The 23,937-nt window shown below is 43.7% G+C and overlaps 1 protein-coding gene across 1 annotated transcript in view; it reads right to left on the bottom strand.

The window, feature by feature from the left end:
* The window catches only part of LOC142188595 (NACHT, LRR and PYD domains-containing protein 12-like), a 336,901-nt gene that overhangs the window by 76,399 nt on the left and 236,565 nt on the right, over positions 1 to 23,937 (bottom strand). Inside the window, exons 11-12 of the mRNA XM_075261889.1 lie at positions 1,551 to 1,721; positions 1,166 to 1,336 (exon numbers count right to left, since the gene is read on the bottom strand). Of these exons, the coding sequence (XP_075117990.1) occupies positions 1,166 to 1,336; positions 1,551 to 1,721 (342 nt within the window). The remainder of the gene's footprint in view (positions 1 to 1,165; positions 1,337 to 1,550; positions 1,722 to 23,937) is intronic.

Raw genomic sequence — 23,937 nt, 5'->3', positions numbered from 1 at the left:
TACTCTTCTGGATCATCCAAATGCTCTCTAGCAAACTTCAGACGGGCCCGGACATGTACTGGCTTAAGCAGTGGGACACGTCTGGCACTGCAGGATCTGAGTCCCTGGCGGCGTAGTGTGTTACTGATGGTAGGCTTTGTTACATTGGTCCCAGCTCTCTGCAGTTCATTCACTAGGTCCCCCCGCGTGGTTCTGGGATTTTTGCTCACCGTTCTTGTGATCATTTTGACCCCACGGGGTGAGATTTTGCGTGGAGCCCCAGATGGAGGGAGATTATCAGTGGTCTTGTATGTCTTCCATTTTCTAATTATTGCTCCCACAGTTGATTTCTTCAATCCAAACTGGTTGCCTATTGCAGTTTCAGTCTTCCCAGCCTGGTGCAGGGCTACAATTTTGTTTCTGGTGTCCTTTGACAGCTCTTTGGTCTTCACCATAGTGGAGTTTGGAGTCTGACTGTTTGAGGGTGTGCACAGGTGTCTTTTTATACTGATAAGTTTAAACAGGTGCCATTACTACAGGTAATGAGTGGAGGAAAGAGGAGATTCTTAAAGTTACAGGTCTGTGAGAGCCAGAAATCTTGATTGTTTGTAGGTGACCAAATGTGGCTGTTTACGTGAAAAGGGCCCAGATCGTCGATACTAATTATAGAGAAAATATTCCAAAACATATTTGGGTAAAAAAATCACAATTTTGTTTTATGCAAAAATTTTATTTAAAAATATGTCAATTGTGCTTTCAATAAAAAATTTTTTGCTGTTTCGGACAATGTTACACCATAACCGTTACAATGATACCAAGAACTCCATATCGACAGTGTGGGCCCTTTTCACATAAACAGCCACAAATACTTATTTTCCACCATAATTTGCAAATAAATTCTTACAAAATCAGACAATGTGATTTTCTGGATTTGTTTTCTCTTTTTGTCTCTCATAGTTGAGGTCTACCTATGATGTAAATTACAGACGCCTCTCATCTTTTTAAGTGGTGGAACTTGCACTATTGGTGACTGACTAAATACTTTTTTGCCCCACTGTATAGTATGACTAGTCGATCACAAATCGTAGAATTATAGAGAAGGAGTAGTGGAGAACAGGTTATAGAATTATAGGAGCATGACTAATGGAGCACAGTATATAGCTTTATACACATCTCGTATACTCACAGTAATTCCTCTATCCTGCAGGCTGGACAGGACAGAACAGCCATCAAGTCACTGAAGTGAGGACCAGACAGACGGTTATTATACAGGTCAAGTACCTTCAGGGACTGGTTATCCCTTATTCCAGAGGCCAACTGGGTGCAGGAAGTGTCTCGTAGATTATTACTACGCAAACTGTAAGAATAAGAAGAAGAGATGTGAGTGATGTATCAGCAGACTGTATCAAACATTAGTTTAGATACACAGCTCAGTAGAGACGTCACATATGAAGGTGCAGTCAGCAGTTTATCTCAGACATAACAATAGTGCGGAGGAGCATAAAATAGAATAACATCCCTGTATAACTTGTCCCCACATGTCTCCTCCTGTACACATCTCTTATACTCACTGTAATTCCTCTATCCTGCAGGCTGGACTGTACAGAGCGGCCATCAAGTCACTGAGGTGAGGACCGGACAGACAGTTTTTAGACAGGTCAAGTTTCTTCAGGGACTGGTTATTCCTTATTACAGAGGCCAACTGGGTGCAGCAAGTGTCTGGTAGATTATTATTAGCCAAACTGTAAGAATAAGAAGATGAGATGTGAGTGATCAGTCCACAGAGAATTAATATAAAACCTGTAGATTATAAATGTGGAGAGAAAATGTCCCCAACTGTTATAAACTCGGTCCTCACTAGAAACCACCTGTAGGATTCATGTTCTAGAAATAACGAATCCTTCAGTAGTTCCCTCACTTCATGGCATGTCAGAAATGAGCGATTATTGCAGTAAGTGGAATCCACAATGTACATAAAACTTGATAGATGAATGGTTATCTATGGCATCGCTCAGATTGTGGCTCCTGTGTCCTCCATTCTCCTCCTCACTTCATATTATTACATATCACATGTGGCTACTTTTGTCCTCTATTCACTTTCTGCCTTTGGGAGCCTTCACACGATGGAACGCTGCGCTCATTCTGATCGTAAAAAGACGTTCAGAATGAGCGCATAAAAAGCAGCTCCCATTGACTTGAATGGGAGTTGGCATACGTGCGCTCCCCATTGAAATCAATGGGAGGCTTTTTGCCCTATGCTTTCAATGTATTACGCGCGTGAGAGTATTGTGCGCATTCTATAGTTTTATACAATGGTTTGAGTTGTAACTAATAACGAGAGATGAGTGAACCTCTCAAAATTTGTTTTGGTTCAGGTGGCTTAGAAGATAGTTAAAGGTGTGGAACCTAAGTCAAACACAGCCAAAGTTATATCAAAGTCCAAGTGACGTGTATGATGGTAAGTAGTAGATACAAGCTGTGGGTTTAACGGTTTTATATAAAAAAGTATATCCATTTTAATGACTTGCAAGTGCTAAAGGTTGTTTTGTTATTTGGGATACAAATTTTTGGCTGTGAGTCCAGATGAAAAACTATGAAGAATCGGATTTTCAGAAATAAAAAAAATCCACAAAACAATTGTCCTTTTTTGGGATCAAATGTGAAGGTTTTTATGTGGCACCAACAGTGTGGTATAGTGGGATGTGATGAATTCTGACTGAGTGGCGGCATCTGGGGTAGCTGCGGCAACAATAGTTGCAGTGCGGCATGGAATAATGTTATGGACCAGGCCAGAAAAGATAATGTCCAGCTATTTAGGAGTATCAGGCGTGGTTACGTTTCTGGTTGCAGATTTTGCACATTACCATGGATTTATCATTTGGCAATGTATAAAGTAATGGTGTTTAGTAGTTGTCTCAAAAACATGCAGCATGGAACTGTGTCTGTCACTACCATCTCTTAAGCTTCCCCTAGGTCTGACCTGGGAAGTCTTTTTGGATGTCGGATCTACTCACTGTCCTTCCTTATCTGCAAAAGAATCTTATCCTAGGTCCTATCTGCTAAAGAATCATCGTCATTGGAAATGATAGATCATGGCCTTTGGAGTCCTGCACACCCTCATAATATCCACCTGCATATTTTCCCTTGGTTCCCTACCCAGAATAACTACCAGTAGTAGTTCCACACCTCCTGCCACTACTACCTCCACCACCAGTCATGTCTTCCTCCTCTATTTTCAAACAATGCTAACTGTTCTTATCCAGTTCATTAATAATAGGAAGAGGACTGCTTTAACCATGCCTTCCTTTCCCACCTCTTCCTCCTCTCCTTCCAAAAAACAGTTCTTACAGTTCTCCTCAAAAAAGGAGGAAAACTCAAAATAGGACTATTTTTTTCTCAGCAGGTTCCACATAACTACTAGGGATCTGTGTCAGTGAAGATGAAAACATGATCGGCAATCTAAAAAGTCCCTGCAGTAAATTATATGTTACAACATTAGACAAAAAGCACACAGAAGTCAGACTCAAGATTGCATCAGATGCAATACCCTCCTGTTACTAAGAAGTAATCAAAAATTTCAGAATCATCTTTATTTTCAGGAACTACTATACTGAAGCTACTGCCCGTGCCACCATAACCAGTTGTAGTGTTGCTGCTGCCACCCACATTCTTATTGTTAGTACTTGAACAAGGTGTTTCCTCCTCCACCTGTCCCTCCCTGTTTTTTCCCCCAGTCATTTTAATGTACACTGCTTAATTATTGTGGCCGGGAACAATTCTGACAGTGTGTGACTTTTGGTTTTTATTTTTACAAAAATAAAAAATAGTAGTCTAAATAGTATATGAACCACCAAAACTAACAGCATTGATTGCTTCGGAAAGGTGGTGACTAGAGAAAAAATTCAAACCGTGTCAGAATCAGTGATACACCTAAAGGGTGTATGGTGAGACCCACACCAGGGAGGTCAGCTGACTAATCAAGGCCTGATAATAGTCTGAATGTGAAGACTAGCAGTGTGACACCACACTGACAGAGCTGACCTGTCCAGACCGGACCTCAAAAGCAGGTACTGTGCCACCTGTTGTTGTTGAGAAGGTGGGAGACTGGTAGTCAGTCTCCTGTATAGTCAGGGAAAAGTTTCCGTACGTTTAAGTTAGTTTCTCACCTGAGAAGGGTTTTGTTTTGTTTATTTTGTGCCTTTGCAAAGGCAGTGTATGCACTACAAGTGAATAAAGCCTGAGCTTGTGTGCAATCCAGTGTCTGTGTCCCTGTTTCCTGCATTGCTACAAGCATCTACCTGAGCGAATCCCCACATATGGTGGAGGATGCGGGCATAAATGCAGTGAGACATACACAAGCTGAAATAGAAAGCCACTGCTATGGAGGAGATTGTGAAACAGCTGTTACTGACTAATCAGCAACAGCAGAGACATGCAGAGGCTACTGCAGCGCAACAGGAGACCAACCATCTTTTGGCCAAGCAGATGTCCATGTTGCTGGCTGCTCAGCAAAAGGCTGACCCAGCAAAGCCTGAGCGGGATGCCAGAAAAGTGGTCGTAAAGCGTTGACCAAGATGACGTCAGAGGACGATGTAGAGGCCTATCTGACTGGGTTTGAAAGAGTGGCCACCCGTGAGAGGCTTCCACCGCAGCTCTGGGCAGAGGTGTTGGCTCCTTTCTTAGTTGCTGAGCCCCAGCAAGCTTATTGTCAGGATACGGAGTCGCCGCGGTCTCCTTGCTGCGCGGCGTCTCCCTGGGAGACGTGTTAGGAGTTCTATTGGGTGTGCTTAGGTCATTAAGGGTTAATCTTTTCCTTGCCTTCAGTCTCCATGCCGTTAGCCATCAGGTGTGGTTGTCTGCTGCTATTTAAACCCCACCCAGGCATGGATCCTTGCCAGCCATTCACTTTGTGTTTCCTGGTTCCTCTGCTCAGTCAGATTCCTGTCTGTTCGTCTTCTGTCTGTTTTCTTGGCTTATTTACCCGGCTTCTATTTTTGACTATCCCTTGTCTTTTGATTTGGTACCTTTATTATATCTCCTGGCTCGACCTCTTGCTCGTCTGACCTCGCCTTCTCTTCTGTGTCTTGCTGGGACTTGTGGTCCTCCCTGGTTCCATGCTGTTTAGTCTTTTGTTTTGCATTGCATTGACACTGTGCTTTCTGTTTAGGTGTGACCCCGTGATTCCAGTCCCTAGCACTTTCAGGGCCTCCTCTCCCCTTAACCTAGCTGCCGGATAGAAGGTTAGTAGCCGTGGTAGGCGCACTTCAATTAGGAAGTGCATTGGTCTGCCTCATCTCAGATATTACAGCATAGTTATAGCTGCAGGGCCTGCGACCCCTTTTGTCATTAGTTGCACAGTGTTGCTTTCCCAGCTGTGTCACTTTGCACTGCCTGACCCTGACTCCAATCCTTACACTTATTTTGGCCTGCGTGAACAGGATACATGTGATTACTAGCGCATGAAGGCAGAGAGATTGTGGCCCGACTGGGTGTGGACCAGAATGTCTGGGCTCAAAGAGTCCATGAGTGGGAATACCAGGAGGCGTTACCACCAAAGTCCCAAATGCACCACCTTGTCCAACTTGTCCGGAAGTGGCTCCAGCCAGAGACACTGACCCCAGCGCAGATTGTGGAGCGGATTGTCATAGACCGGTACCTCTGGATCTTTACCAAGTAAGATCCAGAGGTGGGTGGGGCATGGAGACCCAAGAAACAGCAATGCATTGGTGGGGTTGGTGGAGCGATACTGTGCTACATAGTCCCTTGCAAAGGGGCGCCCCCAAATCCCACAAGCTCCCAAGGCCCAGAGGGCCAATTTATCTTGAGCTCCCCAGGATAAGGTAGTGACCCAGGGGAGAAGGACTGTCATCTGCTGGCAGTGCCAGAACACGGGCCATATTGCCTAAGGACTACAGCCTGGGTTGGACGGTGTCTCTCTATGCTGCACCTGTTTACACTGCTGCCACCCCAGACACTGTTGATGAGCGCCACCTGTGCCAGGTGACCGTGGCTGGGTGCTTAGTGGTGGCACTACTGGATTCTGGCGTCGGGTGACTCTTGTTAATGGGAACTGTGTTGACCACGGGACTGTCACTGGACGCACAGTCGGGGTCCTGTGCATACATGGAGATATAAGGGACTACCCAACAATGATTGTCTCCATCCAGACCCACTGTGGAGAGAGCCGACATGAGGTAGGGGTTGTTAAGAACTTGCCCCATGACCTCATTCTGGGACGGGACTTTCCCCTATTTTGGACTCTGTGGCGGGGAAAGCAAGGGTCAGAGGATTCAACCCAAAGAATACCACAGGTGTTGTCTGGTCAGGTCCTTGAGCCTGAACCTAATGACCAGGACTCTAGGGTTCCTACTGTAGGGTTGACCATGTTCAAAGAGGATTGTGGCTCTATGTCTCCCCTAGAGGTAATGGCAGGTGAAGCCAAGGAGGCTGGTACTGAACTTCAGATGTCAGATTTGAAAGTGTCTCATGATAACTTTGGTACTGCACGTCACCAGGATCCCACACTGCAAAGGGCCTGGGAAAATGTTAGTGTTATCAATGGTGTGTCTCAGTGCCCAGGCGCTGATGAGGTGTTCCCCCACATGGTTGTCAACCAGGAGTTGTTATACCGAGTTGACAGTGTGCGAGGTGAGACCTTAGAGCAATTACTAGTACCCCAGCCTTATCGCCAGACGGTGCTGGAGTTGGCACATAAACATGGGCTAGGGGGTCACCTAGGTGCCACAAAAACGCTGGACCACATATTGCAGCGTTTTCATTGGCCGGGGGTATACCATGAGGTTAAAGTGTTTTGTGAAACATGTCCAGAGTGTTAGTTGCATGCCCCCATGGAACATTTTCGAAGCCACCTGGTACCTCTGCCCATTATTGAGGTGCCCTTTGAAAGGATTGCCATGGACTTGGTAGGTCCTTTAGTTAAGTCTGCTCGAGGGCATCAGCATATTTTGGTAGTCATGGACTATGCTACCCGATATCCTGAAGCCATCCCTCTATGGCACACGTAGGCAAAGTTGATAGCCAAAGAGTTGTTCGCCATGTTTTGCCGAGTGGGACTACCCAAAGAGATCCTCACAGATCAGGGTTCCCCATTCATGTCTAAAGAGGGAATGAGTAAACTCTTTAATATCAAACAGTTGTGTACATCTGTTTACCATCCCCAGACAGACGGGTTAGTAGAACGGTTTAACAAAACCTTAAAAAATATGCTGAAAAAGGAGATGAGCAAGGATGGAAAAGACTGCGGTGTTCTGTTACCCTATTTGATGTTTGCCATCTGTGAGGTACCGCAGGCTTCCACTTGGTTTTCCCCTTTCGAGTTGGTTTACGGCAGAAATCCTAGGGGTCTGTTGGACATCGCCAAAGAGACGTGGGAGCAAGAACCCACCCCCCACAAAAGTATCATTGAACATATTGCTGGTATGCAGGACAGGATAGCGGCAGTCATGCCCATGGTTAGAGAGCATCTGCAGGAGGCCCAAAAGGCTCAAAGCCATGTTTACAATAGGTCGGCGAGGGTAAGGACCTTTAAACCCGGTGACCAAGTACTTGTACTCATTTCCGCAGTGGAGAGTAAGTATCTTGCTAAATGGCAAGGCCCCTATGAGGTAATGGAAAGGATAGGGGAAGTGAACTACAAGGTTCCTCAGCCAGGTAGGAGAAAACCTGAACAGGTTTATCATGTAAACCTGCTAAAGGCGTGGAAAGACAGAGAGAGTCTGCTGACAGGGAACCAGGAGAGTCTGCTTACAGCGAACCAAGAGAGTCCGCTTACAGGGAACCAGGAGAGTCCGCTTACAGGGAACCAGGAGAGTCCGCTTACAGGGAACCAAGAGAGTCCGCTTACAGGGAACCAGGAGAGTCCGCTTACAGGGAACCAGGAGAGTCCGCTTACAGGGAACCAAGAGAGTCCGCTTACAGGGAACCAGGAGAGTCCGCTTACAGGGAACCAGGAGAGTCCGCTTACAGGGAACCAGGAGAGTCCGCTTACAGGGAACCAGGAGAGTCCGCTTACAGGGAACCAGGAGAGTCCGCTTACAGGGAACCAGGAGAGTCCGCTTACAGGCAACCAGGAGAGTCCGCTTACAGGGAACCAGGAGAGTCCGCTTACAGGGAACCAGGAGAGTCCGCTTACAGGGAACCAGGAGAGTCCGCTTACAGGGAACCAGGAGAGTCCGCTTACAGGGAACCAGGAGAGTCCGCTTACAGGGAACCAGGAGAGTCCGCTGACAGGGAACCAAGAGAGTCTGCTTACAGGGAACCAGGAGAGTCTGCTTACAGGGAACCAGGAGAGTCTGCTTACAGAAAGGTCTCCAGCTAAACTGTCTCCCGTGAAATCCCCACAGGCTGTAGTTGGGCCTACAGAGGTAGCACCAGGGGTAGCAATATCAGAGACCCTCACAAAAAGCCAGCAACAAGAATGCAAAGAGTTTGCAGCTAGGAATACAGATGTGTTCTCTGAGCAACCCGGGCGCACATGCCTAATCAAACATGATATTGTTACTGAGCCCCATGTGAAAGTGCAGATGAGTCCTTACCGGGTCCCTGAGGCTCGCCGACAAGCCATTTAAGGGAGAGGTGCAGAAATTGTTGAAATTGAGAGTCATTGAGGAGTCCAAAAGTGAATGGGCCAGTCCCATTGTTCTAGCTCCCAAACCAGATGGGACATCGCGTTTTTGTAATAACTATAGGAAGCTGAACGAGGTTTCTAAGTTTGATGCCTACCCCATGCCTCGGGTAGATGAACATATTGAGAGACAGGGAGGGGCCTGGTACTTCTCTATGCTTGATCTCACTAAGGGATATTGGCAGGTACCCCTGACAGATAGCGCCAAAGAAAAGACCCCTGAGGAACTTTTTCACTATGTCGTGTTACTGTTCGGGCTCCATGGGGCCCCCAGCTACATTCCAATGGTTAATGGACATAGTTTTGAAACCTCATAGAAAATACGCCTCAGCGTATCTTTGATGACGTTGTCATTTTCTGCAATGACTGGGAGAGTCATTTGGCCAAGGTACAAGCTGTAGTGGATTCTTTGAGAGCAGCTGGCTTGACTGCCAACCCCAAAAAGTGTTCTTTGGGGATGGAGGAGACACGCTATTTGGGGTATGTGATCGGCCGTGGTATAATCAAACCTCAGGTCAACAAGGTCGACGCTATCCGGGAATGGCCTCGACCTCTGAGCACCAAACAAATTAGGTCATTCCTTTGCATAGTTGGGTATTACAGGTGGTTGATACCCAACTTTGCCACGGTATCTGCTCCCCTGATGGACCTTCTAAAGGGTAAGAAGTCTGTTATGGTGCAGTGGAATGACCAGGCCGAAAGTGCTTTTCAGGCGCTAAAGGTGGCCCTTTGTGGATCTCCTGTCCTAATTACGCCCAACTTTAGGAGGGTGTTTGTGTCACCTACCTGAGCAGGAAACTCACACCAGCAGAAAAGAACTACAGCATAGTAGAGAAAGAGTGCCTGGCCATAAAATGGGCATTAGAGGCCCTGATGTACTACTTGCTGGGGAGGCAGTTCTGTATGGTGACCAACCACTCACCCCTCACTTGGATGTGCAGGACCAAGGACAAAAATGCCAGGGTGACTAGGTGATTCTTGTCACTTCAGAACTTTAAGTTCACAGTGGAGCATAGATCCGGGAAACTGCAAGGCAATGCGGATGCCGTGTCCTGAACTTATTGTTTGTTGGCTGGAGTTCACCCCAAGGGGTCAGAAATTAGGTGTGTGCGTATGTGGGGGGGGGGGGGGTATGTGAGAGAGTGAAGGGTGTACTGTAGTCTGGGAAGACAGGTATGTCCCAGCCAGGCAGCTAAAGGGTGTATGGTGAGACCCACACCAGGGAGGTCAGCTGACTAATCAAGGCCTGATAATAGTCTGAATGTGAAGACTAGGAGTGTGGCATCACACTGGCAGAGCTGACCCGTCCAGACAGGTACTGTGCCACCTGTTGTTGCCAAGGTGGGAGACTGGTAGCCAGTCTCCTGTATAGTCAGGGAAAAGTTTCCTTATGTTTAAGTTAATTTCTCAGCCGAGAAGGACTTTGTTTTGTTTATTCTGTGCCTTTGCAAAAGCAGTGTATGTGTTACATGTGACTAAAGCCTGAGCTTGTGTGCAATCCAGTTCCTGTGTCCCTGTTTCCTGCATTGCTACAAGCATCTACCTGTGCGATTCCCCACAAGATATATAGTCCTAGGAGTGCTAGCAGTGTCATACAGATTGTATTATAGATATATAGTCCTAGGACATGACGGTGTCTGTTAATTGGCTTCATTTCATTGGTGCCAAAACTAACAACATTGACTGCTCGGGAATGGTGGGGGCTATATAGAGAACAGTCCAACAGCGCTAGAACGAGTGCCGAAGCAACTAATAAATAATACATATTGTTGGATTTGTTGGATGTTGTGAAAAAGAAACATAAAATCTAATTAGAATTTACCTCAGAATTTGTAGTTTGTTTAAATTTGGCGCAAGTCTTTCTAATCCTTCAATATTTAAGGAGCATCCATATAGACTGAGTTCTTCTATATCTGTGCAGGTTTCCATAATGAATGCTAACACTGTGCAGTCTAGAGCTGACATGGGAACTCCAGAAAAGTCAAATTTTCTGTGTGATATTAATGATTCCAGCACTAGAGCCTTGTTCCGGCTTTCAAACAGATAGAAAAATGTATTAAGAAGTTGTCTCTTGTTGTCTTTGCCTTCAGTCAGCCTCTGTTCTTCTAGAATGAAGTTCTTCAGCCAAGTGATCACATCTCTGGAGGCCTGAGCTGCTCGTTTGTCCAGGTATCCAGTTAGTATTGACCTGGTGGTGCTGTCTGATAGACCACACAAGAAACGAATGAAAATTTCTCCATGTCTATCAGGATAGGATTTGGCTTCTTCTAGTGTGTTCCGCAACGTCTTAGGAGAATAATCAGTATAATAGACCAAGGCAGAGAAAAATTCCTGAACAGTGAGATGTAAGAAGGAATAGGTCACAGGTTCCTCCGATTCCATCAGAAAACTTGATAAGAGCTTTGACTTATTGTCCACATAGAAAGAATCCAGATCTCGTTCCTCAAAGATAATCCTGTGATTCATGACTCCATGTTGTGCCATCCATCCGATGGACTGCAGGATCTTCTGAGCGTCACTTTTCTCCAGGCTGTGATTGGACAGAATGTTGGCGACAAATATGGCAAAGAGTTGTGTCACTGTTCTGGGTAATAATGTCACCTGCTGGTCACTACTTGTGGTCTGGAAGCTCCTGGATAATACAGTACAGATGATCCAGCAGTAGGACGGGAGGTAACAGAACGTGTACAAGGTGGCATTCTGCTTCACATAAGTAAAAGCCTTCTCTGACAGTTCAGGGTTGGAGAAGAAATTCTCAAAGTAAGTCTTTCGTTCTTCTGGAAGAAACCCAGTGATTTCTACTATTCTCTGGAAAACTGTACAATCAATTGATGCCAGTCTGGTTGGACGACTGGTCATTAGGACAGAACAACCAGTAAGAAGAGACTTTCTCACCAAACTAACCACAATCTGACCACAATGTTCAGGCTGTTTAGGATGAGAGCACAAGTGACTTAATCTGAAATCCATTTTATGATTGCTTTCATCTAATCCATCAAATATAAAGAGAAGTTTCTCTGGATCTTGTAAGATGTTCTCCAGCTGCTCCTCCAGATATGGGTACTGATGAAGGATCATGGTCTCCAGACTAACCTTATCCAGTCTGTTCAGTTCTCGGAATTTGAAGAAAAAGACAAAAGAGAATCTTTGATAGAGATCGCCCTTCACCCAGTCATAGACAAACTTCTGCATCAGTGTGGTCTTCCCTACACCGGGCACTCCAATCACCATTACCATATGTGGTACAAGTCTGGATCGGTGGCACCAACGGAACATCTTGTTGGGGGAAATTCGCTGTAATACATTTTGTTTTTCCTTTAAATATTCCTCATGTCTTGCCCCGGTCTCTATGAGCTCATTCTGAGAACGTTTCCTAAAGTGATCAGTGGAGACAATGATGAGGTTCACATAACGTGTAGAGAAGGAGAAACTTTCCTCTCCCTGGTCACATCTTGGAGGTTTGTGCTCTATAAGGTTCTCAGTTTGTTTATATAAATGTTTCTTGTGACAGTTCCGGATATCTGTAGAAAAAAGAAAAAAACAGTGAAGATAGCATACAAAAACCTGTCCTGGGTTTGAGCAATTTATCCCGTTACACTTCTGTGAGGTCTGCATTCTTATTCCACATTGTCTTTAATTACGAGATTTTACACGTCTAAGTCTTGACCAGGAAAAATGATCAATGTATTGGCCATATTTAGCTGAACTGAATGCGATAATAAATCTTTTTTTTTTTTTTTTTTTTTTTTAATTCAAAGTTTTTTATTGAGTTGTTTTTACAAAATTTTTCACAAAATACAAAGGGGGGGGGGTCAAGGGATAAGGGGCGGGAACATGAGAGGGGAAGGAGGAAGGGGGAAGAATAACAAATACACGGGACATGCAACCAGCAAACAGTTAACAACGTTGTAGATAGAACATATGTCAACAAAACGTGGCTGATAAGTTGAATAACTAATCAATAGCATATAACAGTAACATAAACCTGAGGGTACGCAGCCCTCTCTCAGGATGGGATGAAGTATAATAAGAAAGAGAAAGGGGATGGAGGAATCAGAAGTAAGGGGGTGGATAAGAGATGGGTAAGAGACATTGTTGGCTACTCTAAGAACAAGTCGATATAGATGTCATTCACATGGGATGTGTCCGCCTCCAGTATGCATGCCACGGGCCCCAGATCTTATCATACTTTTTGTGTGTTCGTGAGGACCAACTGAGTAGTTCTTCCAGTCTGGCTATCTCGTGGACTGTGTTTTCCCATAGGGCAATGGGGGGTAGAGGTTTGTAGCCAATACCGCGGCACCAACAGCTTGGCCGCTGCCAAAAGGTGAGTGATCAGCAAATTCTTCTTCGGGTCATAGGTCGGGTTTGATTGAGACAGGAATAATACTTCTGGTGTCAAGTGAATGGATATACCCATAATCCTTTCAATTTTTTCCGTAATACTTTCCCAAAATTCTGCTATTAGTGGACAAGTCCACCAAAGGTGTAGGTAGGAGCCTGGGTGTTGCAAACATCTTCAGCACATTGGATTATCACTGAGGCCTCGCCTGACCAGTCCCTCCGGGGATCTATACCATCTTGACAAGATTTTGTAGTTGTTCTCTCTCAGTCGAATGCAAGTAGAAAAACCTTGAGAATACCGTAGGGCTCGGTCAACTTCCTCCTGAGACATTGTAATGTTCACGTCTTTCTCCCAGGTGGTCATGTAGGCCGGCTTGTAGCTTGAAGGAGGAGAGATAAATCTATGTAAGAGAGAGGATATCTTCCGCAACATTTTCGTCTTAGATAGCAGCATTTTCTCAAAGGGTGTCAACTGAATTCTCAAATCCGGGGAGTCATTTAATCTGGCAAGAGTGAAACTGACATGTTCTTTGTGGAGGAAGGAGCACTTTGTCAACTGGGGTATGCTCATTGGGTCCGTAGTGAGCCGATTCTGATCATCGTCCCAGAGATCTCTGAGGCTGAGTGTGCGAAGACAGTTCCACACAGAGGTATCTTGACCGTGTTGATCTCCCAAGTAAGTCGGTAGTAGAGTCGCTGGGAGAAGGGGGGACGGTTCCGGAGCCAGGGTTGGGCCTAACATCTTCCACACCTCAAAAGCACCTCGAAATAGCGGGCTCTTAGTGTCTGGGTATGAATGCGATAATAAATCTGACTTATATGTGACCCTTGTTTTCAGAGATGTTGAACATGTAGGAATTTGAGAGTGGGACCCTTTGTAAGCCTGTTAAGTCTCCCCAAAAAAAACCCGTAAACAAGGCAAATGATAATTGCAGTCTTTTCCATTCTTATTGAAGATGAACAAACCAAATTGTTTGAGTCAGGTTAATCACAATTTTTTTTTTCATAGATTAGAGCGAATGTGAACCTTTTGACTGGCTAAGATGGCTGTCATTAGATGAAGGCACGTAGAAAGCACAGAAAACACATGACCTTGGGAATCAGTTGGGCTCATCCATAATGCCTTGTAAGCAGCCAATATGAGAGGGGACAGTAAATCATGAGGCACTATAGGTCTCATAAAGTAAAAAATAAAAATGAAATAGTAGCTCACCATGAAACGTTGTATGGCCCAATCTTCAGGGTGCACGGCTAGAAAATCCCGGACTCTTAGGGTAGACGGCAACAAGGATAGTATAAAAATATATTCCAGTCCGCACTCCTGAGATGTTTTTTTAAAATGTAACTTTTAATCTTCCATGTAAAATGGGCAGGTACAAACAAAAGAAACGTGACAGTGAAGACACAAAAAGTGTGTTAAAACCCCATAATAAAGGTCTGGCTGACGCGTTTCTGGGTCTGCTTTACCCCTTAGCCATAGCCTCATACTCTACTAACATTCTTGGTTTTAAATACCTTCTAAGGTTTCTGTTCCCACCTGAACCAAATCATTCTGCTAATAGCTTACTTCCTTTTAGAGACGCAGCAAATAGAAAAACTTCTTGTTATACAACAACACCTATTAAAACATTCAGTAATTCCAATACATCTATCCATATATAATTCATTTGGTCTGTCTTTTACCTTTATATTCTCCTTTCTTATGGGACGTCCCTTCTTCTCATACCATCATAATCCCCGTATATTTGTATTCCCCTGTTACTTCCTCTTTTTTCTGAATGGACAGTCACGTGATCTAAAATATCCAATGATAAACCACCTCTGTTCATAGGCTACTCCGGTCACGTGACACAAACCAGCCAATGAAATCTCTCTCTTATCAGTATAATGCGGCCACATTCCAGCGTCTCCAGAACTCCATGTAACAAGCACTCATTAGTCATCGCCTCTTACAGCTTGTTTGTATTCATGGATTATAATTCCACCTTATGATTTTATTTACTTTCCTATCCTACAGACACATTCATACTGTAGCTGTAAGGGAATTCATATAGAAACATCATACACTGAATAGCATACCAGTAGGAGAACTAATTAGATGTAAAAGAGCTTGCAGCAAGGAGGCAACATATACTGAACGGAGCATGGAAACAGTTCATAGACCTAAGGATAGGAGTTATTCAGATTGGATTTTAAATAAAGCTCTAAAAAAAGTAGAGCTCAGAGAGAGAATTGAACTGTTAAATGGGAAAAAAGGTATATTAAAAGATGGATTGGAAGACAAAAAGATTGTATTTTCTACTCCTTACAGTCTAGAATATAATGAAATTACTAACATCATCAAAAAGAACTTACCCATATTACAAACCGATCCAGTTACCAACAAAATACTAGATAAAGGTATTCGGTGTGTGGCAAAAAAATGTAAAACCTTAGGTAATGATTTATCCCCTAGTTACTTACCTACCAACATAGAGACCGGTTCACATGATGCAGGTTTTTGGGGCTGCGGTAATCCAAAATGCAAGGTATGCAAATCTGCTATGTTTTCTGGCGAATTCAGCAGCAATGCAGCAGAGTTTAAAGTCAAAATAAAGGCACATTTGAATTGTAAGAGTGAGAATATAATATATTGCATGAGATGCATCAAATGCAATAAGGATTACATTGGCTGCACAGCACGTAAGCTGAAGGTCCGTATATTAGAACATTTGAGGGATAGTACAAAGGTTGGAGTGGATAATGTGTCAGGAGCAGCGAAACACTTTGCCTCCGTTCACAGGGGTAACCTGGAGTCTTTGCAGTTTTTTGCTATTGACAAAATAGTGGAGTCAGTTAGAGGAGGCAACAACAAGAAACTTCTTCTGGAGAAAGAGGCTTTTTATATCTTCAAATTCAACAGTCGGAATCCACACGGACTAAATCTATATGAATTCCCTTACAGCTACAGTATGAATGTGTCTGTAGGATAGGAAAGTAAATAAAATCATAAGGTGGAATTATAATCCATGAATACAAACAAGCTGTAAGAGGCGATGACTAATGAGTGCTTGTTACATGGAGTTCTGGAGACGCTGGAATGTGGCCGCATTATACTGATAAGAGAGAGATTTCATTGGCTGACTAGTATCACGTGACCGGAGTAGCCTATGGACAGAGGTGGTTTATCATTGGATATTTTAGATCACATGACTGTCCATTCAGAAAAAAGAGGAAGTAACAGGGGAATACAAATATACGGGGATTATGATGGTATGAGAAGAAGGGACGTCCCATAAGAAAGGAGAATATAAAGGTAAAAGACAGACCAAATGAATTATATATGGATAGATGTATTGGAATTACTGAATGTTTTAATAAGTGTTGTTGTATAACAAGAAGTTTTTCTATTTGCTGCGTCTCTAAAAGGAAGTAAGCTATTAGCAGAATGATTTGGTTCAGGTGGGAACAGAAACCTTAGAAGGTATTTAAAACCAAGAATGTTAGTAGAGTATGAGGCTATGGCTAAGGGGTAAAGCAGACCCAGAAACGCGTCAGCCAGACCTTTATTATGGGGTTTTAACACACTTTTTGTGTCTTTACTGTCACGTTTCTTTTGTTTGGATTGTACCTGCCCATTTTACATGGAAGATTAAAAGTTACATTTTAAAAGAACATCTCAGGAGTGCGGACTGGAATATATTTTTGTACTATAGGTCTCAGATTATCAAACTTTAAGACAGTCTTAAAAGCCCAGGCAGAAAGAGAAAGTGTTCATTTTGTAGATGGGGAATAGTAACATGTAGAGGCCCCACTCAGACCCAGTGGAAGAGTATGGAGGTTGAAGCAGCCTTCTGAGGCCATACAGTGACCCAGTGGCAGAGTTTGGAGGCTACAGTAGTATTATGAGGCCATACAGTGACCCGGTGGCAGAATGTAGAGATTACATCAGCCTTATGAGGCCATGCAGTGACCCAGTGGCAGAGTGTAGAGGTTGCAATAGCCTTCTGAGGCCATACACTGACCCAGTGGCAGAGTGTGGAGGCTACAGTAGTATTATGAGGCCATACAGTGACCCAGTGGCAGAGTGTAGAGGTTGCAATAGCCTTCTGAGGCCATACAGTGACCCAGTGGCAGTGTGGGGAGGCAGCAGTAGCTTGAGGTTGCCATACAGTGACCCAGTGGCAGAATGTGAGGATTGCAGCACCATTATGAGGCCATAGAGTGACCCAGTGGCATAGCGGGGAGGTTTCAGCAGTATGAGGAGGCCATACAGTCAGCCAGTAACCCATTAACAGAGTGTGGTGAGGAAGTGAAAAGGTCAGGGTACTCCTATGTTGACCAACTGACCAAATCCCTCGGGTAACTGTCGTTGTCCTAATATATGCTAAGTGCTAGCAGAGAGGCATAAACAGCAGACACAGAATGTTGGTATTAACTCCTCTCTTAGCAGAGTAGGAAGTGCACTTACAAACTTTACTAAGACAGCATGGGGTTAATATAGCAGCCTGCACAGAAAAACGAAATATAGCAACATTAGTCCTCATGTTCAATCCTGATTGGTGTAGTATGTCTTGATTATGTAGAAGAGAAGCATAAACAGGTCCGTATATGTCCAGCTATTTCTGGTCTTATGCTATGTCTATAGGGAGCTGTCTTCTCTCAGCAAGCCAAGCACATATCTTCTTGCGCTCCATGGAATTCAATCTCGGGTGCAGGCGCCATCTTGTCATATTACCTCACAGCATTTGTCTTTTAGCAGCATATATACAGGGTTAGGCAGGGAGGTATGGAGAATTTGGATGGTGGCGCCACGCAAGGTGTGGATTACCTTGGTGGAGTGGGAGTATCTGCTCATCAGCCGCCATTTCAGTAGCAATGGAGTCGTGGTCGATAGAGCATCGTGTGTTTGTGTAAACAACTTTATTGAAACGGGCCATTCTGTCAAACACAGATGTTTCCAGAATCATTTCAATGTTGGCCATCATGGTCGTGTTCCAAAGTATGACACAATAACGAAGTAGGTGAATAACTTTCAGCAAACAGGTTCTTTGAGACCCGGAACTGCACGAGGAGGTGACCGAACGGTACGGACCCTGGAAAGCATCGAAAGGGTGCGTCAAGCAGTTGAAGCCAGCCCTCGACGTTCGGCCATCATCAATGTTTTTATTTCTTTTTTCTTTTGTTTTTCTTTGATTTTTGTAATGGCAACCTCCAAGCTACACATCATCCAAATCATCCATACCTCCCTGCCTAACCCTGTACATCTTATCAAAGGTTATAATTAGAGATGAACAGTAAAATGTTCGAGATTCGATATTTGTTTTGAGTAGCCCCTCAATATTCGACTACTCAAATCGAATATCGAATCCTATTATACTCTATGGGGTAAAAATGCTTGTTTCAGGGGTAGGCAACATTCGATCAAATTGAACTTACCAACTCCACGAGTGGGGGTTGGGCTGGATCCTCCAAGAGGTCTTCTCCGAGCAGCGTCCCCGCAGCGTCTTCCGGCTCTGAATTCACTCTGCCAGGCATCGGGCCTGGGCAGAGCCGACTGCGCGGGCATGCTTTTTGTAAGACTCCACGCACCTGAGAAGGTGTTCTCTCCTTAGGGAGTGACATTATCCCCATAACCTGGTGTAGAAGTCTATCACCTCTGCCAAGTCAGCTTTCCCTACGCTGTGCTGAAGAGATCCAACTAGATCCAAACAGCTCTGTCCACAGCTGGGATACTGACTTGCCAAAATCCCACATCATTGCAGCAAAGGCTTGTTGGAAAGTCGCGCATGATGATCAAGGGAGCCACGCCTAAAGGGCAGCAAACACAGGCACTGTTTCCCTATTTACATCTTGGGAAACAGATTTGCATATTTTTTCTATGTATTTCTGCGGCATAGCCCTCATTTATTAACATTTGTCCTGTGTTTTTTTTCTTCAGTTAGTCGCATCAGTTTTTAAATATTTCTGTGCAAAACCTGCTTCATTTAACTGAAACAAAACACATGGTATGAATGCAGCCTAAGACTCCATTCAGATCAAGTTTTTTTTACATCAGTTTACCCAATACAAAAAACAGATGAAATAAGCCAACCGATGGACATCTGTTTCCTTAGACATTAATGTTAAAAAAAACAAAGCTTCCCATTTTCTTGGACGGACACAGAACTATGGTATACTGCGTTTTTGTGTTCTTCAAAAAATGGACCACAACTAGAGATGAGCGAGTAGTATTCGAGACGGCCGTTTCAAATACCACGCACCCATAGGAATGAATGGAAGTGGCCTGCATGCCAGCTGCGTCCATTCATTCTTATGGGTGAATGCTATTCAAAACGGGAGTTTCGAGTAGTATTCGCTCATCTCTAACCACAAGAGATCCGTTTTTTTGTTTTTCTTTAACATTAATGTCTATGGAAACTGACAGTCATCTTTTTGCATCGGTTTTTTAATCCATGCTTTGCATCCATTACAATGATGTAATAAACGTGATCAGAATGGACCCCAAGAACATCATAAATATCCCCCGGATACTCTTGTTATACACTACACTGGCGCAGTCGACCTCCTCATGTGGTATAATGGAGTTTTGCAGCATAAGCATTGAATAAAATTTTTCATTTTTGCTACCGTGCAAAGCATTACTTACCTTATAAGAAATAAACCAAGGTTAGACATTGGCTGTGAGATACAGACCTATGAAAAAGTTTGGGCACCCCTATTAATCTTAATAATTTTTAGTTCTAAATATTTTGGTATTTGCAACAGCCATTTCAGTTTGATATATCTAATAACTGATGGACACAGTAATATTTCAGGATTGAAATTAGGTTTATTGTACTAACAGAAAATGCGCAATATGCATTAAACCAAAATTTGACCAGTGCAAAAGTATGGGCACCTCAACAGAAAAGTGACATTAATATTTAGTAGATCCTCCTTTTGCAAAGATAACAGCCTCTAGTCGCTTCCTGTAGCTTTTAATCAGTTCCTGGATCCTGGATGAAGGTATTTTGGACAAACAATTCAAGTTCAGTTAAGTTAGATGGTGGCCGAGCATGGACAGCCCGCTTCAAATCATCCCACAGATGTTCAATGATATTCAGGTCTGGGGACTGGGATGGCCATTCCAGAACATTGTAATTGTTCCTCTACATGAATGCCTGAGGATTTGGAGCGGTGTTTTGGATCATTGTCTTGCTGAAATATCCATCCCCGGCGTAACTTCAACTTCATCACTGATTCTTGAACATTATTCTCAAGAATCTGCTGATACTGAGTGGAATCCATGCGACTCTCAACTTTAACAAGATTCCCGATGCCGGCATTGGCCACACAGCCCCAAAGCATGATGGAACCTCCACCAAATTTTACAGTGGGTAGCATGTGTTTTTCTTGGAATGCTGTTTCTTTTTGGACGCCATGCATAACGCCTTTTTTTATAACCAAACAACATTTTTGTTTCCAAAATGAAGCTGCCTTGTCCAAATGTGCTTTTTCATACCTCAGGCAACTCTATTTGTGGCGTACGTGCAGAAACGGCTTCTTTCTCATCACTCTCCCATACAGCTTCTCCTTGTGCACAGTGCGCTGTATAGTTGACTGATGCACAGTGACACCATCTGCAGCAAGATGATGCTGCAGCTCTTTGGAGGTGGTCTGTGGATTGTCCTTGACTGTTCTCACCATTCTTCTTCTCTGCCTTTCTGATATTTTTCTTGGCCTGCCACTTCTGGGCTTAACAAGAACTGTCCCTGTGGTCTTCCATTTCCTTACTATGTTCCTCACAGTGGAAACTGACAGGTTAAATCTCTGAGACAACGTTTTGTATCCTTCCCCTGAACAACTATGTTGAACAATCTTTGTTTTCAGATCATTTGAGAGCGGGCTGTCCATGTTCGGCGACCATCAAACTTAACTGAACTTGAATTGTTTTGTAGAAAGAAATGGTTCAAAATCCCTTCATCCAGGATCCAGGAACTGATTAAAAGCTACAGGAAGCGACTAGAGGCTGTTATCTTTGCAAAAGGAGGATCTACTAAATATTAATGTCACTTTTCTGTTGAGGTGCCCATATTTTTGCACCGGTCAAATTTTGGTTTAATGCATATTGCGCATTTTCTGTTAGTACAATAAACCTCATTTCAATCCTGAAATATTACTGTGTCCATCAGTTATTAGATATATCAAACTGAAATGGCTGCTGCAAACACCAAAATATTTAGAACTAAAAATGATTAAGATTAATAGGGGTGCCCAAACTTTTTCATAGGACTGTATATGGCTGTCTTACACGTTGTCAGGCCATTTTTATTTCTAACATTCATGTTAAAAGTCAAGTCTGAGCCATTTATTAATTTATTGAGTAAAACTCAAGATTTTTGGCATTGCAGGGATAGAATAGAACAATACAGGAATCAGTGTGTTTGTGTTTAAAGGGGTTCTCCAGCTCCCAATAAGGTTCTGCAGATACATCCCTGGCAGTGCTGAATCCTCCCTGCTCCCTTGTGCAGCCTTTGCTTGGCTTTATTTTACTTGCTGCTCCTTGTGTCCCTGTTACTTACTTGCAGTGAATCTGTGGACAAACTACATTTCCCAGGATTCATCTCACATTGCAGCTCACACTTACCTGTCAGTTCGGGGGTTAGTCGGTGTCCCTCTTTATCCAGTAGGATTTGCTGCACCAGAGTCTCACCTGATAAGAGATGACAGATTAGTAGGATATTCTCGTGTAAAGACCTCATACATTATATAGGTATGGAATTATACAGTGACCAAGACAGGAAAGGCCCCCAGGGGTGCAGTTATAGAGACTGCAGAGGTATCAGTCACTCCTAGGCCCTGGACCCTAAGGAGACCCCAAAGGTCCCTCTGCCACCTACAATATATCACTATTCTACATGGCTTTGTAGGAAGGATCCAGCGGGAGCCATGCAACTTCTAGAAGAGCTGGAAATCCTGCGAAGGTTCCCTCACCCGTCACAGTATCATTGTTACAGCCAAGTCTCAATCATACAAAGGTATTTAGTGATAGACTGAAAATTCCACATCCAAAAACGCCCCAAACTAAAAACTTATACAATTATTTTCCGCATACGGTATAATTCAAAATGGCTGAACGTCAGATTTTTTTCCCCCCATTTTGCCTCCCAAAATTTTTTAGATACAAAGCGAACAATATACAAGACATTCTATAAAATGATACAAAGTACCAGGCCCTGCAAAAAAATAAAATAAGACCCCATATGCAGCAATGTGAGTCAATATAAAGCATCATGGGCGTCAGAATATGGCAATTTTAGTAAAGGTGTAAAAACATAAGAAAAACAATATAAATTTGGTGTTGTCGCCATTGTAATGAGCCACAGAATACAGGTGAAAGGTCAGAGCGGCTGAACAGCGAACACCAGAACAATGAAACACATAGGAAAATAATACAAATTCAGATTTTCTCTAATTCCACCCCATTCTGAATATCTTTCCAGATTCCCAGCACCTTGTACAGAATATTACCTAGGACCGTTATCGAGTAACATTGGTCCTCATATGGATCTGTGAATGTAGTGATAACGTATGTGTATTGGAAGGCAGGGAGTAAAGAAAACATATGATACTGGTACAGCAGGAAAGGGTTAATGTTGTATTAGTTCTATACAGTATATACAGAAAGTATAGAGCCGGGTCTGTGAGGGGTATTGTCCCGCTCAGGCAGCTGGTCAGGTACATGAGTTACAGCAGTTTTGGCACGTGGCCGCCACTACATTTGGGGATATCGTGGCTGGCATTATAGATTTAGGGACACTGTGGCATGTACTATGTAAGACCACCGACACTGCCCTGGTGTTCACAATACAGAAACCCCCACAGTGCCCCTAACAACCAAAATGACCCTGAAACAGAGACTCCCATGTTATCTCCAATATATGGACAGTCAACATATTAATGACATTGTGGTGGTCACTGTATTGGGGGCGCTGTCAGACCTCCCAACCATCCCGGACACCAGGATATCAGGAGCTGTCCTGGAAAGCTGGATGCATTATCTAATGTATCCCCTAAGGGACAAAATGCCATAAAGAGGCAGAAATCAGTATATAATGGCTGGACAGAAAAAAGAAAAAAATAAAGCTCTACTTGGTTACACAGCATGGATCTAAAGATGTGGTTGCACGGAAAAACACCCGACTGTGGTAGGTGAATATAAGACGAAACTTTCCAGCAATCCATCGTTTTATAAAACTTAACTTCTACTCCATATAACAATTAAAACATGGATATACATCACCATTCATGGATACATGGCAGAAAAAGCTGACGCGTTTCAGGACAGATATTGTTAACGTCCCTTACTCATATAATGACTGGGGTGTGATCAGTTTTGGGATTTCTGAATTTCTGGATGAACATTTCAATGAGACTATAACCTGGTAATAATCCCAGCGTCATTGCTAAACAAAGGCCTCTTGGAAGGTCGGGCATGAGGCTAAAGGGAGCAGCCATTATTGGGTTATTTCACTGGAATCCTGTCTTAAGACAGGCTTGCACATTCCAGTGAGCGCCCTCTATTGGTTTGCAACAATGAGGCAGCAACTGTCTTCCTAATTACATCATGGAAGGCGGATTTGCATATTCTTCCCACAGTGGGGATGTGACAATCAAACACTCAGAATCTCTTAGTAAGCTTGTCAATAACCAAGGAAACAACTGGGATCAGCTCATCCCTGGAGGTCTGTTTGCCTATCACACATCTGAGCAAAGTCATGGTATTTCAGAAGAAGGGCCACAATAAAGCCTCCACCACCCCACAATTCACACTGAACGGCTCCACACTGGAGAAAACCAACAGCTGCACCTACCTGGGGCTGGAGCTCAGCCAATCAGGAAGCTTCAAAGCAGCAATAGAAACCCTGAAAGCAAAAGCCTGCAGAACCTTCTACGCCGTCAGAAGACAACTGTACCACCTCAAACCACCGGTGAGGGTCTGGATGAAG

Source organism: Leptodactylus fuscus, unplaced genomic scaffold (assembly GCF_031893055.1).
Source record: "Leptodactylus fuscus isolate aLepFus1 unplaced genomic scaffold, aLepFus1.hap2 HAP2_SCAFFOLD_57, whole genome shotgun sequence".
In the NCBI taxonomy this organism is placed as follows: Eukaryota; Metazoa; Chordata; class Amphibia; order Anura; family Leptodactylidae; genus Leptodactylus; species Leptodactylus fuscus.
The sequence above is the reverse complement of the archived record's forward strand: the minus strand, read 5'-3'. Positions and strand labels throughout refer to the sequence as shown.